The 18,009-nt window shown below is 40.1% G+C and overlaps 1 protein-coding gene across 2 annotated transcripts in view; it reads left to right on the top strand.

Annotated features, from left to right (window-relative positions):
* METTL6 (methyltransferase 6, tRNA N3-cytidine) overlaps positions 1 to 17,386 on the top strand; it is a 28,176-nt gene extending 10,790 nt beyond the window's left edge. Inside the window, exons 3-5 of one of the 2 annotated variants that reach the window (XM_077750924.1) lie at positions 7,916 to 8,086; positions 14,894 to 15,035; positions 16,913 to 17,386. In XM_077750924.1, the coding sequence (XP_077607050.1) occupies positions 7,916 to 8,086; positions 14,894 to 15,035; positions 16,913 to 17,094 (495 nt within the window). In that variant the 3' untranslated portion in view covers positions 17,095 to 17,386. The remainder of the gene's footprint in view (positions 1 to 7,915; positions 8,087 to 14,893; positions 15,036 to 16,912) is intronic. The other variant, XM_077750925.1, reaches the window with a different exon arrangement.
* Positions 17,387 to 18,009: the final 623 nt, after the last annotated feature.

Here is an 18,009-nt window from a genome sequence, read left to right on the forward strand (position 1 = left end):
CTCTCTCAAAAAAAAAAAAAATATTATAAAAAAAAAAAAAAAGAATTTGTCTGCTGATAAAACACGATGAGGGGGAAAGTCCAGATTTGAGTGCAAGCAGTTTAGTGTCAGCCTGTTCTTTTAGCTTTTATGCTGTGTTCTCTTCTTTTTCTTAATGTGTTATTTATTTAAGAGAGAGAGAGAATATCAGGGAGACCCCATGCTCAGCATGGAGCCCAACTCTGGGCTCTATCTCATGACCATGAGATTGTGACCTNAATTTGTCTGCTGATAAAACACGATGAGGGGGAAAGTCCAGATTTGAGTGCAAGCAGTTTAGTGTCAGCCTGTTCTTTTAGCTTTTATGCTGTGTTCTCTTCTTTTTCTTAATGTGTTATTTATTTAAGAGAGAGAGAGAATATCAGGGAGACCCCATGCTCAGCATGGAGCCCAACTCTGGGCTCTATCTCATGACCATGAGATTGTGACCTGAGCTGAAATCAAGAGTCGGATGCTCTGGAGCATCTGGGTGGCTCAGTTGGTTGAGCACTCGACCTCGACTCAGGTCATGAGTTTGTGGGTTCCGGTCCCACATCAGGCTCTCTGCAGTCCGCGCAGAGCCCACTTTGGATATTCTTTCCCCTCTCTCTCTGCACCTCCCCAGCTCCTGCTTGCCTTTCTCAAAAGAATAAACCATTAAAAAAGGGGTGGGGCTGCTTAACCAACTGAGCCACCCAGGCGCCTCTGCTGTGTTTTCTTTATACCAAGCTGCCCAGTGTTGGACGACAGGTAAGGTATCAGTAGTAGCGTTAGGTTCTCAGTTCACTTGTTTACTGTCTGCTCCAGAGGGGCAAAAACCTTGCCTCTCATGTTTGGAGATATATTCTTGTAGTTTGATTTCTCTATGATGCAAGTGACTTTGCATTCTCTTTCTCCAGTTTGAAGATCAAAAATTGACTGTGCTTGAAGCTGGTTGTGGTGTTGGCAACTGTTTATTCCCACTTTTAGAAGAAGATCTGAATATCTTTGCTTATGCCTGTGACTTTTCTCCAAGAGCGGTCGAGTATGTCAAGGTTGGTGTCTTGTCCATGTATTCTGTCATTTTGCTATTTTCTTAGATTTCTTTGACCTGCCTTCTCTGCCCATTTGCTTAATTCTAGTTCACTCTTTGAAGCTAACCAGCTATGACCACCATGAATGTGTTTTTTGGTTTACATATATGTATCATACTTACAGAAGAAGCACAGCTTTGGGGCACCTGGGTAGCTCAGTCAGTTGAGCATCTAGCTCTTGATTTCAGATCAGTCATGATCCCAGGGTCGTGGATTGACCCTGCATTGGGATTCTCTTTTTCTCTGCACCCCTCCTCCACTCGTGCTCTCTCTGTCTCTAAAATTAAAAAAAAACACCGCTTTATTCAGAAAAGTAGAAAGAACTATGAAAATGCTACCCATATACTTCTACCCAAATTGAATGATTGCCAGATTTGTACATTTGCTTCATAGACTTTTTTCTTTGCTAAAGTATTTTAAATTATATGTCTGCATACATATTCAAAAAATAAGGACTTTTTCTGCATGACAGCAATATATGAACTGTAGTCCCCTAATGTCATTAATCTTCAGAATGGATTTAGATTTGCCTAAATAGTTCCAAGTATCTTTTATAGCTGTATTTAATCAAGGACTAAATCTTGTACTTCTTCAGATACCTTAAATCTCCTTAGCCTGAAACATTCCTGCCCTTCCCCTTGACCTTTTGTCCACTGGCATTGAGCTTTTGAAGAGCAAGCCATTTTCTGTAATTTGGTCCCACATTCTGTATTGGTCTGATTGTTTATTCATATCATTGTTCAGCTTGTTCCTTTATTCTATTTCCTTTACTGTAAACTAGAAGTTAGATTTAAACCAGATAAAATATTTTTTGGCAAAAATACTGTAGTAAGTGATGTTGTAACTTTGATACTGTGTCCTGTCAGGAGGCATTAATGTCTGGAAGCCACTGGCTAGTGATGCTAGCTTTAGTTTTGATCTCTGGGTTAACTACCTAGTTCCTACCTAAAAAGTGCCTTCCTGGGGCACCTGGGTGGCTCAGTCAGTTAAGCGTCCGACTTAGGCTCAGGTCATGATCTCACGGTTCGGTTCGTGGGTTTGAGCACGGCGTCGGGCTCTGTGCTGACAGCCAGTTCAGAGCCTAGAGCCTGTTTCAGATTCTGTATCTCCCCCTCTCTCTGACCCTTCCCTGCTCACACTGTCTCTCTCAGAAATAAATAAAAAACATTAAAAAAAAAACTACCTTCCTAAGGGGTACAAATATTTACCTTTTGCTAGTAACAAATAGAAGGGGGCTACTTGGGCAAATATCTAACTTTCCATCAACCTTCCACAGTTGTAGCATCCATTAGAAGTTTTTTTTAACAGCGGTGTTACATTGTACTATAACTTGCTTTCTTCACTTCACATCATATCTTGTAGAGTTTTTATTTATTTATTTAGTCTCAGTACATACAGGTCTACTCTATTTTACTTAGCTGTTGTAGTATTCTATAGAATGGATATACTGTGTTTTAACAGTTACCCTGTTGACATTTGTTTAAATCATTTCTAATTTTCTACTCTTACAAATAGGGTTGATGTAATCAGCATTATGTGCCACACCCTAAAACACGTGTGTACATGTTTTTTTGGGGGTGATGGAAGAATAATTCCTTGGAGAAACAGTATACACATTTAAATTTTAATATTTAATGTATATATTTTAAATTTTAATATATGTTTTAATATGTAGCTACTATTCTGTCTATGCCCTCAATGTTTGATATCAGTCTTTTTTATATCTTCTAATCTTGTGGGCAGAAAGTGATACCCTGTATTTTAATTTGTTAGCCCTTATATATGTAAGTAAGCATTAGTTTTTCTTCTGATTGTGAGTTTCTCTATTCCACATATATTTATCGAGAGCCTAGTATGTGCCAGTCACACAGTTCCACACACTGGGACTAAGTAGTGAACAAAACTCACACAAAGAAATCCCTCAGGTAGAGCTTGTATTATAGTATGAATCGCCTGTTCATAATGTTTGCTCATTTTTCTGTCATTTCCTTATCTTTAGGGTATATTCTGGATATTCTGTTTCATTTTTTTACAAACATTTCTAGCTTATTTAGCATTGCTTTATGGTTTGTTGTTTGGCGGGATTTAAACTATGTGCAAATTTATTGATTTTTCCCTAAGGTTTTAAGCCTTGTTTAAGAGTTCTATAACCTACATATTTTTAAAGTTTTGGTTCTTATGTTTTTTAATCTGGAAAAATCTTGGCCATTATTTCTTCAAATATTTTTTCAGCTCTGTTCTCTCTTCTTCTGAGATTCTAATTACATGTGTACTGTACCATTTGCTGCTGTCCCACAGCTCTTGGATGGTGGTTTTTTTGTTAACTCTTTTTCTGTTTGCATTTTCAGTTTGTATAATTTCTTTCATCCTATCTTCAAGTTTATTGACTCCTTAAGTAGTAAACGTTCATGTTGATGAGCCTTTCAGAAGCATTCTTCATTTTTATTACTAATTTTCTGGTTTTTAGTTCATCTAGTTGATTACTTTTGTAGTTTTTATTTCTCTGCTGAAATTACCTATTTGATCCTGTTTTTCCTGTCTTTTTCATTAGAGTCTTTAACTCATTAATTGCAGTTATTTTAAACATCCAAACTTTTAGTTCCTATATCTGTATCATATTTGAGTCTGGTTCTGACTATTGCTTTGTCTCTTCAGACCATTTTTTCTTGCCTTTTGGTATGCCTTGGACTTTTTCTTTTGCCAAAAGCCAGGTATGTTATGTAGGGCTATGGATACTGAGGTAATAAGGATTTGTAATAATCTAGACAGGAGTTGAGCTGTGTTTGAAATCTGTTATTGTTAACAGTTACCTGTGAGGTTTATTGTTGCTATGGATACCGGAGACTTCAGAGTCCTCTGGTGTCTTGGTTTATATCTCCCCTTTTGGCTTTGGGTCTGCTCTTCGTACTGTTCCTCGTAAAGACCCCATCTCTTGGAGCTTCCCCCACTGCAACCCACTGTTGTTAATACCACTGGACACTTGGTAAGGTGTGGGAGAAGGGATTGTTACCTGATGTTCTGATTCTCAGTTTTTGAACTATATAGTGGGCCTGTGTCTCAGGAGTGTGGCCTTCACAAGTCTGTCTGCTGCTCTAAGGTTAGAGCTTTCCTCTCCCTTTCCTCCCTCAGGAGGTATATTCTAGCGTCCTCCTCTATGGTCTGGAGGCCATTTTCCCTTCAGATTAAGACTAGGTCTTTTTTTTTTTTTTTAATTTTTTAATGTTTTATTTTATTTATTTCTAGGAGAGAGGGAGAGAGAGAGACAGCATGAGCAGGGGAGGGTCAGAGAGAGAGGGAGTGACAGACTCTGAAACAGGCTCCAGGCTCTGAGCTGGCTGTCAGCACAGAGCCCNCATATATTTATCGAGAGCCTAGTATGTGCCAGTCACACAGTTCCACACACTGGGACTAAGTAGTGAACAAAACTCACACAAAGAAATCCCTCAGGTAGAGCTTGTATTATAGTATGAATCGCCTGTTCATAATGTTTGCTCATTTTTCTGTCATTTCCTTATCTTTAGGGTATATTCTGGATATTCTGTTTCATTTTTTTACAAACATTTCTAGCTTATTTAGCATTGCTTTATGGTTTGTTGTTTGGCGGGATTTAAACTATGTGCAAATTTATTGATTTTTCCCTAAGGTTTTAAGCCTTGTTTAAGAGTTCTATAACCTACATATTTTTAAAGTTTTGGTTCTTATGTTTTTTAATCTGGAAAAATCTTGGCCATTATTTCTTCAAATATTTTTTCAGCTCTGTTCTCTCTTCTTCTGAGATTCTAATTACATGTGTACTGTACCATTTGCTGCTGTCCCACAGCTCTTGGATGGTGGTTTTTTTGTTAACTCTTTTTCTGTTTGCATTTTCAGTTTGTATAATTTCTTTCATCCTATCTTCAAGTTTATTGACTCCTTAAGTAGTAAACGTTCATGTTGATGAGCCTTTCAGAAGCATTCTTCATTTTTATTACTAATTTTCTGGTTTTTAGTTCATCTAGTTGATTACTTTTGTAGTTTTTATTTCTCTGCTGAAATTACCTATTTGATCCTGTTTTTCCTGTCTTTTTCATTAGAGTCTTTAACTCATTAATTGCAGTTATTTTAAACATCCAAACTTTTAGTTCCTATATCTGTATCATATTTGAGTCTGGTTCTGACTATTGCTTTGTCTCTTCAGACCATTTTTTCTTGCCTTTTGGTATGCCTTGGACTTTTTCTTTTGCCAAAAGCCAGGTATGTTATGTAGGGCTATGGATACTGAGGTAATAAGGATTTGTAATAATCTAGACAGGAGTTGAGCTGTGTTTGAAATCTGTTATTGTTAACAGTTACCTGTGAGGTTTATTGTTGCTATGGATACCGGAGACTTCAGAGTCCTCTGGTGTCTTGGTTTATATCTCCCCTTTTGGCTTTGGGTCTGCTCTTCGTACTGTTCCTCGTAAAGACCCCATCTCTTGGAGCTTCCCCCACTGCAACCCACTGTTGTTAATACCACTGGACACTTGGTAAGGTGTGGGAGAAGGGATTGTTACCTGATGTTCTGATTCTCAGTTTTTGAACTATATAGTGGGCCTGTGTCTCAGGAGTGTGGCCTTCACAAGTCTGTCTGCTGCTCTAAGGTTAGAGCTTTCCTCTCCCTTTCCTCCCTCAGGAGGTATATTCTAGCGTCCTCCTCTATGGTCTGGAGGCCATTTTCCCTTCAGATTAAGACTAGGTCTTTTTTTTTTTTTTTAATTTTTTAATGTTTTATTTTATTTATTTCTAGGAGAGAGGGAGAGAGAGAGACAGCATGAGCAGGGGAGGGTCAGAGAGAGAGGGAGTGACAGACTCTGAAACAGGCTCCAGGCTCTGAGCTGGCTGTCAGCACAGAGCCCGACGCGGGGCTCGAACCCACGAACCGCGAGATCATGACCTAAGCGAAAGTCGGACGCTTAACCGACTAAGCCACCCAGGCGCCCCAGATTAAGACTAGGTCTTAACAGAAAACAAACAAACAAAAAGACTCCGTCTGGGGCGTGCTGGCTCAGACCAAAGAGCATGTGACTCTTAATCTCAGGGTGGTGAATTCAAGCCCTAGGTTGGGTGTAGACATTATTAAAGAAAAAGAAAAAACTTAAAAAAAGATTAAGAATGGGTCTGGGCAGAGCAGTTTCCTCCCTTCTTGGCAGTGGCAGTCCACCAGTACCCTAAGGCTGCAGGCTGCAGGGGACCTTTTCCCCTGTAGTTTAAATCTTTTCCTCCTTAAAGGAGATGAGAAAGTTCAGCATTAGATGGAGCACAATCTCCTGCGTGAGAGCCCCGTGATGTTCTTGGAGGAAACACCTATAAAAAGATGGGAATGTCCCTATTACTTCAGCCCCCAGAGGCTTCACAAATCACATCCACACTCAGTCTGCAGCAGTTTATCAAATTTCTAGTTTTATCTTTCCAGTGTGGGGGTTTCTGCCTTAGGTAAACAAGTGCTTCGGTCCTGTCTCTCCCAGAAGGCACTTGTCTGTCTCCAGATTTGGAGATGGCTGATGGTTCTTTGACCACTATTCTTTGATGGGTTCACAAAAAGGTCATGACGTGGCTGTCTGTCCATCCTTTTTCTTATTATAAGGATGGGAACTGATTTTTATACCACTGTACATCTTTGAACTGAACCTGGAACCTTTAAGCCACCTGACCAATTATCCTTTAACACAAGTATATAGCTAGTTGTTGCAACACAATAAACTGAATGAGAAAAATTCATTTTTCTTCCCTGATAATTATCATTTTATTATTCTCTACTTTTTTTGATACGTCATCTATGTCACTTGTCTTTTGTCATATGCGTTACTAAATTCCTCTATATACATGGGTCTGTTTGGGGGACTCTGATTTGTCTTCATGATCTATTTGTCCCCATTCTCAAGCCCCATTGTTTCAGTACTGCGTTTTGTAATCTGCTTTGAAGTCCAGTAGTGTACCTCCTCCATTGTTCTTCCATTTAAAAATTGGCTTGGCTGTTTCTAAAGTTTTTTGCTTCCAGATCAATCAAATTTGCCTTTGTGTCAAGTTTCTAGAAATCTTTTGGGATTCTATTGAGATTGCATTGGATTTAGAAGTGGATTTATAGATAGAATTGATGTGTTTTCAATATTGAATCTTCCCGTCCAGGAGCTTTGTATTTATTGGAGTCCTTATTTACATTAAAGAAAAGTTTGACATTTTTTTTTATAATGGTCTTATAATGTCTTAGATTTTATGATATTCTTTATAAGAGTATTATATGTATCTTTTTTGATAATGCTCTTAAACCCACCATCCAAAATGTACAGGAACACGCTTGTAAAAAAAAAAAAAAGAAGAAGAAGAAAAGTTAGGTTTATTTAACTTGCTGTCCCAAGGAACAATATGCCCAGAACTGTGGTAGCATCTCCATGAGTGGATTGGGAAGGACTTCTTAGTGGATTTAGGCTTGTAATGGGTGATTTCAAAGGAGGATTAGGAAGCACAGGTCAGTTTTGACTTATCCCTTTAGAAATATGTGCTGCTAGAATGGTCAGGTTTGAGAATCTGATAGCCTGTGTTCTCTCCTCAGTTAAAGATGTGTGGTTAAAATGAAACTTTGCCCCTCCTAGTCATATTGAATACCACATGTGTTAGCGTGCATATGACGCATCACTCAATTTCACCCAGTAACAAAGTGATCTTTGATTTTTGTGTAGCAATGCACAAGTGGAAATAGGCTCTCCTTTTATTTCTTTCCCATTGGATCTCCTTTTGATGCTGTAGTTTTCTGTGTGTATCAACATGGACGTTGCATTAAAATTCTTTTCTTTTTCCCCCTTCTCTAGCAAAATCCTTCATATGACACAGAAAGATGCAAAGTGTTCCAGTGTGATCTAACCAAAGATGACCTTCTTGAACATGTGCCCCCAGAGTCTGTGGATGTTGTCATGTTGATATTTGTACTCTCTGCTGTTCACCCCGATAAGATGCACCTTGTCTTACGAAACATTTACCAGGTTAGTAATTTGGAGCTCGGAGGTTGGACATCCTGATCTTTTGGCTTACCTCCTCTCTGAGGCTCATGTCTAGATTCACAGAGTCCCCTCATTCTCACGAGGTATAGGCCATGCGGTCAGTGTATGGAAGGGGTTCTCCTATGTAAAACATTTACTTTGAATTCTGCTTTGTCTGGTAGCCATCACTGTTCTTCAGCTTGGTCAGCTTTGGAGCGAGGATGATTTGGCAGTTACCTGGCCTCTGTGCATGGAATAAATGCAGGTAGTTCCTGCTGTAAAAGGAGAGGAAGGTACAGTTCAGGGTCCAGCATGCAGAGTCTGGCTTCGGAGTGCCTAGAGACAAAACCTGGCTTCCCTGCTTAGGCAAGTTCCTTCACCTCCCTGAGCCTCAGTTTCATGACCTGTGTAATAGTGAAATGCTGGATTGTATGAAATATATGAAATATGTATAAAGCGCCCAGCAAAATACCTAGAATGGGGCAAGTGCTCTTTAAAAATGAGCCATCGTTGTCACTGTCACCATTGTTCTGGAACAAGGAGAACCCAGACTGCTCTGGCTGTCAGGAGGCTGCTGTAGCCCTCAGGAAGTAAAGCGTCATTCTTAAGTCATGTGACTCAAAACAAATCACCTCATCTTTCTTCCCTGGGCTTCAGTGTCCTTGACTATAAAATGGGGGTGTCAGGGTTGTGAGATGCAGGCGAGATCATGAATGAGGCTGCTCTGTAAACTACAGTAGAAGCTATCTTATCTGTGGCAACAATGTTGATTAATTTAAAAATCAACTAAGTAAAAAAATCATGAAAAAGGTACACTCTTACTTTAAACATTTTATTATAACTTAAAATTTGTTAATATTCTTCTCTCACTCTTGTAACGTCAAGCAATGGCCCTTTCTCTGAGTACGGGGCTATGTACCATCTTTCTTACCATCTTGTGAACCACATACATAGTAGAGTTTTGGCTTTTTTAAAAGTGGAGCAAAGACTTAAAAACAATTGGAAAGTAATGTGAGGGCAGATTTTTTTATATTTTTACCCAAGCTTACCTTTGATTCTCCCATACCTGACAGCAGTTTGTTCAGGGCTTCTCCATCAGGTCTTTCCAAAAATATTCATTGTACTTTCCATAGAAAATAAAAATGCTCTTTATTTGCATTGCATTGTTTATATATTCACATATAATTCTAAATCTAAGCACAGCTGGTGTAAGCAAGTTTGGGAACCAACACAAGTGACCAGTGGTAAGCATGCAGGTCAACTGGGGGCCGCTAAATGGCAAGGGCCCACACTCTAGAAAGCCTGTTAAGCCTCACCTGTTCAATGAGTCAGGGGCTTCAGTCAATCTGCTTTATAAAAGGGAGTGAAGAACATTCAGCAAGGTGAAAAAGTAGATGTTTTAAATGTTTTTTAAATGGTGAAACAAATTTCAAGACACTGGAAACCTTTTAGGGAGTAATTATTCTCACATAAAACAATATTTTAAGAAATTCAGATATTGCCGTGGTGGTTTCAGCTCTCTGCTCGTGAGGTTTTGTAAGGTTTTTTCCTCCTTACTTCCCCTTTCCCTGCCCCTGGTATCTGAGCAGATGAGAACCCAGCATATCCCACAAATGGGCATGGAACTGAAGCTGGGTAAAGAGGGAAGAGAGGGCATCAGGGAAAAGATAGTAGGATCCCCTGATTTGAAGGTCCAGGTGGGAGCAAAGGATGATAAAAGATGGGGAAGTAGAGAGCTGGAAAGATGGGGAAGGGAGATTACCAAGTGACTTGTATGACCCTGACAGACTGGAGGGGTTATGCTTTTTAGTGTTGACAAGACTCTAGGACATTATCATGAGAGTGAGTGGTTTAAAAGGGTAGAGGGACAAAATCTTGGAAAAGGTCAAGTCATTAAGAGGCCAGTGTATTTGGAGGGATAATCCACATATATTGAAATTACTCTGAACTAAGAATGGAGTAGTATCAGATAGAGTAGGATAGGAGAATAAACCAGAAACATTCATCATGAAGCAGGCAAATAACCCTGGAACTAATAGATGACAGTAATAAGGAATAGCGGATGATATAATCTGGTGACAGAAGAGTCAGAGCTAGGGATTTTAGGGAGGGAAGAGAATACACAAGAAAGTAGCAATGAGGAACACGGAGGGCACCAGTGGAGCCCAGTGGTACAAAGGTGAGGAGAGAAAACACACCCATGACTTGAGAAGCTGCAGGGAAAACAGTGTCCTCAGGGACACTCTGTTAGCACCAGAATGTGAAAGGAACATTCAGAAGAGGTGGATACTAGTGATTTCACTGATGAAGGGTTTCAGGGATTGGGGAGAAGTAGCTGATGGGGACAAAATAAGGAGCATTTGGAACTTGATGGGGTGAGAGCACCCACTATCAGTATTTCTTTTCAGCATTATACTTGCGGTCCAAATCACCTCAAAAAGACAAGAAAGAAAATGAAAGATGGGGAAAAAAATAGGGATGAGAGACAAAACTCATTTGCAAATAATGTAACTGTCTAATTAGAATATATTAAAAGACTACAAAAGTTTAAGATGAGTATATTGTACTTGATGTCACAGAGCTATACACCTAATGAAGAGTAACGCATTGTGCAATCTTACTTTTCCATTTAATATTATACATTTTTTATTTTTTTAATTAAAAAAATTATTTTGAAGTTTTTGAAAAGGGGGGAGAGAGAATCCCAAGCAGGCTTCGCACTGTCAGCACAGAGCCTGATGTGGGGCTCAAACCCACAAACCGTGAGATCATGACCTGAGCTGAAACCAAGAGCTGGAGGCTTAACTGACTGAGCCACCTATGCACCCCTTGTACATTTATTTTTTTGTTGTTTTATTGTTTGGGGGGTTTTGGTAGGGGTTTTTTTGTTTGTTTGTTTTTTAAATATATTTATTTATTTATTTCTAGGAGAGAGAGAGAGAGCGAGCGTGAGCAGGGGAGGATCAGAGAGAGAGGGAGACACAGACTCTGAAATAGGCTCCAGGCTCTGAGCTGACAGTCAGCACAGAGCCCGACGCGGGGCTCGAACCCACGAATCATGAGATCATGACCTAAGCGAAAGTCGGACGCTTAACCGACTAAGCCACCCAGGCGCCCCTTTTTTGTTTGTTTTTTGAGCAAATCAACAAGGTGATTCTAAGTTGACATGAGAGAACAAAGGTCAAAATACTTCTGAAGAAAAACAAGATGGGAGAAATCTATACTCTACCAGATAAAAAGACTTCTTACTGCTACAGTAATTAAGACGGAATGGTGTTAGCAGAGGGACACATTGAATGTGATAGCTTACAAATAGATGCACGCATACGTGGAGATTTGATGTATATTAGAGGTGACAACGAAGATCATTGGGAAAATAGGGACTGTTCAGCAAGTGATGCAGGGACCACTGGGTGTCCATGTAGGAAAGAATGATCATACTCCTCCTACACATCCTACACAAAAATCACTCTCAGATGAATTAAAGACTTAAATGAAAAAGACAAAAGTTTAAGCCTTGCAGAAGAAAGTACAGGGAAAAATCTTTACGACCTCACAGTGAGGGAGTTTTCTCAAAAGATGACTCAAAGCATTCTAAGCATAAAGATGATTATAATAAAAGTAGGAGTTTCTGTTCTTCAAAAGACAATATAATACAAAGAAACTAAAAAAAAAAAACTTTGGGAAAATAAATTTAAAGTCTATAAAATGGTTCAAAGATTAGTACCCAGAATACGTGAGGAATTCCTGTGAAAGAAATAGAAGCAAATTAATAGAAAAATGGGCAGACGTGAATAGTCGTTTTATTGAAAAGAACACATATGAAAAGGTAACCTCAGCAACCCAGGAAATGTAAAATAAAACCCGAGTGAAATACCGCTAGGTTAACCGAATTAGAGACGGCTGACAAAGCCAAGTATTGCTGAGGGTATGCCTGTTCTTGATTTAAGTGGAAACATACAGAGGCGCCTGGGTGGCTCAGTCAGTTCAGCATCTGGCTCTTGGTTTCAGCTAAGGTCATGATCTCATGGTTTCGTGAGTTTGAGCCCCATGTCAGGTTCTGCCCTGGTATTGCAGAACCTGCTTGGAATTTCCTGTCTGTCTGTCTCTCTCTCTCTCTGCGTCCCCCCACTCATACTGTCTCTGTCTCTCTCAGCATAAACTATTAAAATTTTTTTAATGGAAACTTACAGTGTATTATTTATATTTTGATAGTTCTGAAATTTTTCTTACTGAGTTGAGCCGTCTCAGTCCACACCTGGACCCTGTTGTAACCTTTCTTTAGTAGCAGATTTCATTTCAGCAGTTACCATTTCTATTTTTCCCTCCAGTAGAGATCTTTTTTCAGCTGATCCGGAATGAGTTCACAGCAGTAATAGATTGCCATTTCTCTGCCATCATATGTACTGCCTGATTCATTCATTTGAAATCATGTGCTTCATCTGAAAATTATAGAAGGAAAAACAGTCTCTCAGCCTCTGACAATAAGACCCAAAGGTGGGCAGCTCTGAGGTGTCGCATGAACAACCACAGTAAAAAGCTGTTGTAAGATACTGTAGAATGTTAACACTGAGCATTTTTAAAACTAGGTTTCAACTTAAGACAACCTTAAGGTTGAATTCCCTCATTTTGGGAATAGAACAAAGTAAAAATAGACAATTTGTCATCAGAAGACCTGGATATTTGTCTGCCAGTGCCACTAACTTGCCTTCAAATATCAGACAAGTCCCTTTGACTCTGAACCTTACTTGCTATAAGTGGGTATAATAGACCTCTCCTTCCCTCCCCTCCCCTCCCCTAACCTACTTCTTGGAGTTGTTTGGAAAATGATAGAACATAAAATGCCTGTTAGCTGTACAGTGCCATGATCAAAGGAGGGATTTGTATTGAACTTACTATTTTACAGACGAGAAAACACAGGGATGAAATTACTTGCTCAAGGTCATTCAACTAGTTATGGAAGAACTGGGATATGAATCAAGATTTCCAAATTCCTGAGTGAGTGTTCTTTCCACTGTCCCATGGAGCCTGCCTTCCTTCTGCAATTAAGAATAAGTCTTTTTCATATACACTAAATTTTTCAGAATTTTCTCGTTATCATTCACATCTTTTAAAACTTAGCATTCTAGACTAAGATAGGATATTTTTACCCAAGAGGCTCTTAATTCTGATGATATTTAAAATGCATCCCCTCATTGATAAGAATTTACCAAATGAGAAAACTGCAGCTCACTTGGAAATATTGGGGACAATCTTTCATACCTTATTCAAGAGGAAATCTGTCAAACTGTATCAAAAATCTAATATTATATGTCATGTCTTAAAAATCATCTTATTGTTGTGATGAATCAGAATAAGGTTTAATTGGGGTGCCTGATGGGCTCAGTTGGTTAAGTGCCCAACTTTTTATCTCCGCTCAGGTCCTTTTTTTTTTTTCTTTAATGTTTTATTTATGTTTGAGGAGGGGGGAGGGAGAGGCAGAGAGAGAGGGAGACACAGAATCCTATGGAGGCCACAGGCTCCAAGCTGTCAGAACATAGCCTGACATGGGGCTCAAACTCAGGAATCATGAGATCATGACCTGAGCTGAAGTTGGGACATTTAACTGACTGAGCCACCAGCACCCCAATCTCAGCTCAGGTCTTGATTTCAGGGTTATGAGTTCAATCCTTGCATTGGGCTTTGTGCTAGGCGTGAAGCCTACTTGAAAAAAAGAAAATACAGAATAGGATTTAATAAAATTAATGCCCCCTTTTAAGTCCACTCTTATTAGGTAGTCTTAATGCATTTTGAAAGAATTCTTACATAAAAAGCAGATGTCACAGCACGTACCACTTTCTCTTCATTCCGAAAAGCATGTGCTATTTGCTTTGTAAGATAGAGGTAGTTATAATACCCACACCCTGTGGTGCCACCTCCCAATTTTTGAGACACCTGCTCTGTGACACCTGTCTCCGAAAGGTTTTAGTGAGGGACTCCCAGCCGGGCCTACCCCTGATCCCCTTCCCTACACTACTGCACTGGCCTGAGGACCTCTTACACAGCACATGTGGGAAGAATACTCAGCGACCCCTCCCCGGCTAGCCTCTCTTTTCTTGTCAGTGAGAATGGCATTGGAATGACACCTCCCCTGGTGCCCCTCCAGGGCTAGCAGGTGTCTCTGATTCTACAGTATGATGCCTTTTCACCCAAATGTGAATCTTGACTGCCCCCACTTAGTGGCCGAAGTGTGAATCGTGTAGAAATCACTTACTCTTATGTAGTGTCTATTTCCTTATCTTGCACGAGGATGATAATACTCCTTCCTCCCTCCCTCCTGTCTGGTAAACTGCCAGGTGCTCCCAGTTATTAGCGTGGTGGGCAAGCTCTGCATAATTGTAGCACAGTGAAACCCAAGCTGACACTTAGGATGAGGAAAGCCAGCTAGAATCAGTAAGAAGCCAAAATGACATATTTTTTTAAAGGGTCAATTTGACTTCAGGGTCATATACTAGGAGATGGCTAGTAAAATGTCAGGAGAACATGCCTTAAGACTTTCATTTAATGTTAACATTTTAATTAATTTGACATTGAACCTTGTAAGTGCTTAAGAAGTATCCCTGTAATGCATGGGGCCCCGCAGGTCTTGCTGTACCTTCGATTAGGAGGCTCTTTTCCTTCAAACTCTGGATGGTTCACTCTAGTTCCTTTCATAATTATCACAAAGGAAAGTTATATTAATCCCTAAATCAATCAGATTGTATTTTATTTGAGTAAGTTTTATTTGCCTGGGTTCCCCAGAGTCACATGCCACCTGCTTTTGTTTCATAGGTATTAAAACCAGGCAAAAGTGTCTTGTTTCGTGACTATGGCCTGTATGATCATGCCATGCTTCGGTTTAAAGCTGGCAGCAAACTTGGAGAAAACTTTTATGCTAGACAAGATGGAACCAGATCATATTTTTTTACTGATGGTAAGGTTAACGGGATTTTATGTTTACTTGCTTGCATTATCACCATCATACTGGTCGGGGATGGGGGACAGCTGCACATAGCACAGGGTGGAACAGTCTCCCGATGCACACCACTTAGCACCTGAGATGACAGGGACACAGCCCCGGCCATGGTGAGCTCACAGGCCTCCTCTGGTGACTGTGTCTAGTTAGTGAGCCCGGGTTAGTGGACAAACTCTGATGTGCCATGTGGCTGCCCTGCCAGGAGATGTGCTGGAAAATCAGGGCAAATCATGATCTTCACTTTGTTCCGTCACAAAGAAAACAAGTAGGATGGGGCACCAGCCTGGTGCAGTCAGAAGAGCATGTGTGACTCTTGATCTTGGGGGTCATGAGTTCAAGCCCCACGTTGGGTGTGGAGGTTACTAAAAATAAATAAATAAACTTAAAAAAAAAAAAAAGGCAAGTAGAACAGTATAATGCCTGGAGATTACATTCCCAGGTCATAAAGACAAGAAACCTTTTTTATAAAGGTTTTAAGTTTGCAAATTTACTATAGGTGTCTTTAAAAAGTCACTTTTTAAAAAAAATTCCTCACCATGTATTCATTTTTCACAGACAGAGCACGTGCGGGGCAGGGGCAGAGAGAGAGAGGGAGACACAACCCAAAGCAAGCTCCAGGCTCTGAGCTGTCAGCACAGAGCCGGATACGGGGCCTAAACTCATGAACTGCGAGATCATGACCTGAGCTGAAGTCAGCCGCCCAACTGACTGAGCCACCCAGGTGCCCCTAAAAAGTCATTTTGGTAAGAAAAGCATCCAACCACCGAACATTATTTCAATCTTATACTAGATGTTTGGAACATTAGTTTTAAGCCTGCTTAATAATTTGGACCACAAAATAATTACCTTCTTAAACTCTATTTTTACAACCATTTGTATTTCCTGAAATGGAGTATTCTTTTGGATGTAAAATGAAATCAGAAATGAGTAATTACTGTTAAAACTGCAAAGTCATAAATTGTCAGGTGAAAAATTAAAAATTTCCATGCTCTGGTTCCTGAAATCTCAATTGTAAATAATTGAGAAGACGCAATGATGTTGGCAGAGCACGCCAGAGCAGTCTTTGGAGTAGTGCCCTAAGAGTCTTCATTTTCGCTACATAGCCACTCTGCTTGTTTCAGTTAACATGTAGTGATGTATTATTTGGGTTAAATTTCCTTAGGGTTTATCACTAAACAGGGATTGTTCCCCCCACTCTGGTCACAGATTTTCCTCCTTCGTGTTAGGATAGATGATGCAGACTTGGTGAAGACTTTGTATGAATCTAGCCACTTTGAATTTTGTTTCTTTTTATTTCAGACTTCTGTATTTGAGGACTCATAATAGGGCAAGGTGGCCATATTCCACGTTGTCCTTAAACTTTTCTGATGAAATTATTTAGTTGGGGACTTCTATTTGGGTGTAAGATGAGAAGTAGGAGTGTGTTACTTTCCCAAACAAAGCCCTGTATAAATTTTATTACTGGAGTTTTTGTTACAGTAAGAAAATACCATTACCCTCCCTTCACCCCTTTACCACTGCAGAGCAAATGTAGAATCAAGACCATGAGCATTGCCGAGGCACCTAGGTGGCTCAGTTAAACATCCAACTTCAGCTCAGGTCATGATCTCAAGGTTTGTGAGTTCGAGCCCTGTATCAGGCTCTATGCTGACAGCTTAGAGCCTGGAGTCTGCTTTGGATTCTCTGCCTCTCTCCCTCCCTCTCTCTCTGCCCTTCCCCTGCTCATGCTCTCTCTCTCTGTGTCTCTCTTTCTGTCTCTCTCTCTCTCTCTCTCTCTGAAAAATTAAGTAAACCAAACAAAAGACCATGAGCATTGTTGATCTGCTTCCTTACAGAATTCCTGGCTCGGCTCTTCATGGACACAGGTTACGAAGAAGTGGTGAATGAGTATGTGTTTCGTGAGACGGTGAATAAAAAAGAAGGCCTGTGTGTGCCGAGAGTTTTCCTTCAGAGCAAATTCCGAAAGTGTCCTAAGAACCCAATACCCGTGACCCTGGGCCTGGGTCACAAGTCCTGACCTTTCATGAGGTTGACACTAGTGCCTCCCCTTGAAGAAGAAAGTTTAAAGTCGCTCTATTTTATATATTTTTATATTCTAACTTTTTAAAAATGAGTTTATATCATTTTTATGTTAAAAAGTAGCAAGTGTTGTGTAGCAACATGGATGGACCTTGAGGGTGTTATGCTGAGCGAAATAAGTCAGGCAGAGAAGGACAAATATCATATGTTTGCACGCATAGGAGGATTAGGAGGAACTTGACGGAGGAACAAGGGGGAGAAGAAGGACGGAAATGGTGGGGGAAAGGGAGAGAAGCAAACCATGAGAGACTCTTGAATGCTGACAAAAACTGAGGACTGATGGATGTGGGGGGGAGGGGGGATGGGCATGGAGGAGGACACTTGTGGGGATGAGCACTGAGTGTTACGTGGAAACTAATTTGACAATAAACTATTTGTAAAAAAAAAAAAAAAAAAGCAAGTGTGTGTGTATACTATAGAAATACAAATAAAATTTCCAGACCTGAAAAGTAAAGAAAGTTTGATGGTATAATGGAGGGTAGCCATGCTGTCTGACTGAAACTCCATGAAGGGGAAAGCCTAAGTGCTTAATGAGATCCTTGCTGTCACTCATGTGCGCTTGTAAGTGTGCCCCAGGCAGCATGTCAGGCGGTCCTGTGGAAAAATGAGGCCAAATAGACTAAAATAACACATCCAGATGTATTTTTAGCCTGAAGGATTGTTCTCTTTTCTTCTTTTTTTCCAGTGTCTCATATTTGCCCATTTTTCTCTGCTTCAGTTCATTTATGTGCCTCTTTGAGACCAGTATTTCACAAATACAGCTTTTGCTGGGACTTCAGAACCCACCACGGCTCCCTGCCTAATTCTTGAGACCCTCTGTAATTGAGCCAGGCCCCGGCCACACTGCCCCAGG

The sequence above is a fragment of the Crocuta crocuta genome, unplaced genomic scaffold (assembly GCF_008692635.1).
Source record: "Crocuta crocuta isolate KB4526 unplaced genomic scaffold, BGI_CrCroc_1.0 scaffold279, whole genome shotgun sequence".
NCBI classification, from domain to species: domain Eukaryota; kingdom Metazoa; phylum Chordata; class Mammalia; order Carnivora; family Hyaenidae; genus Crocuta; species Crocuta crocuta.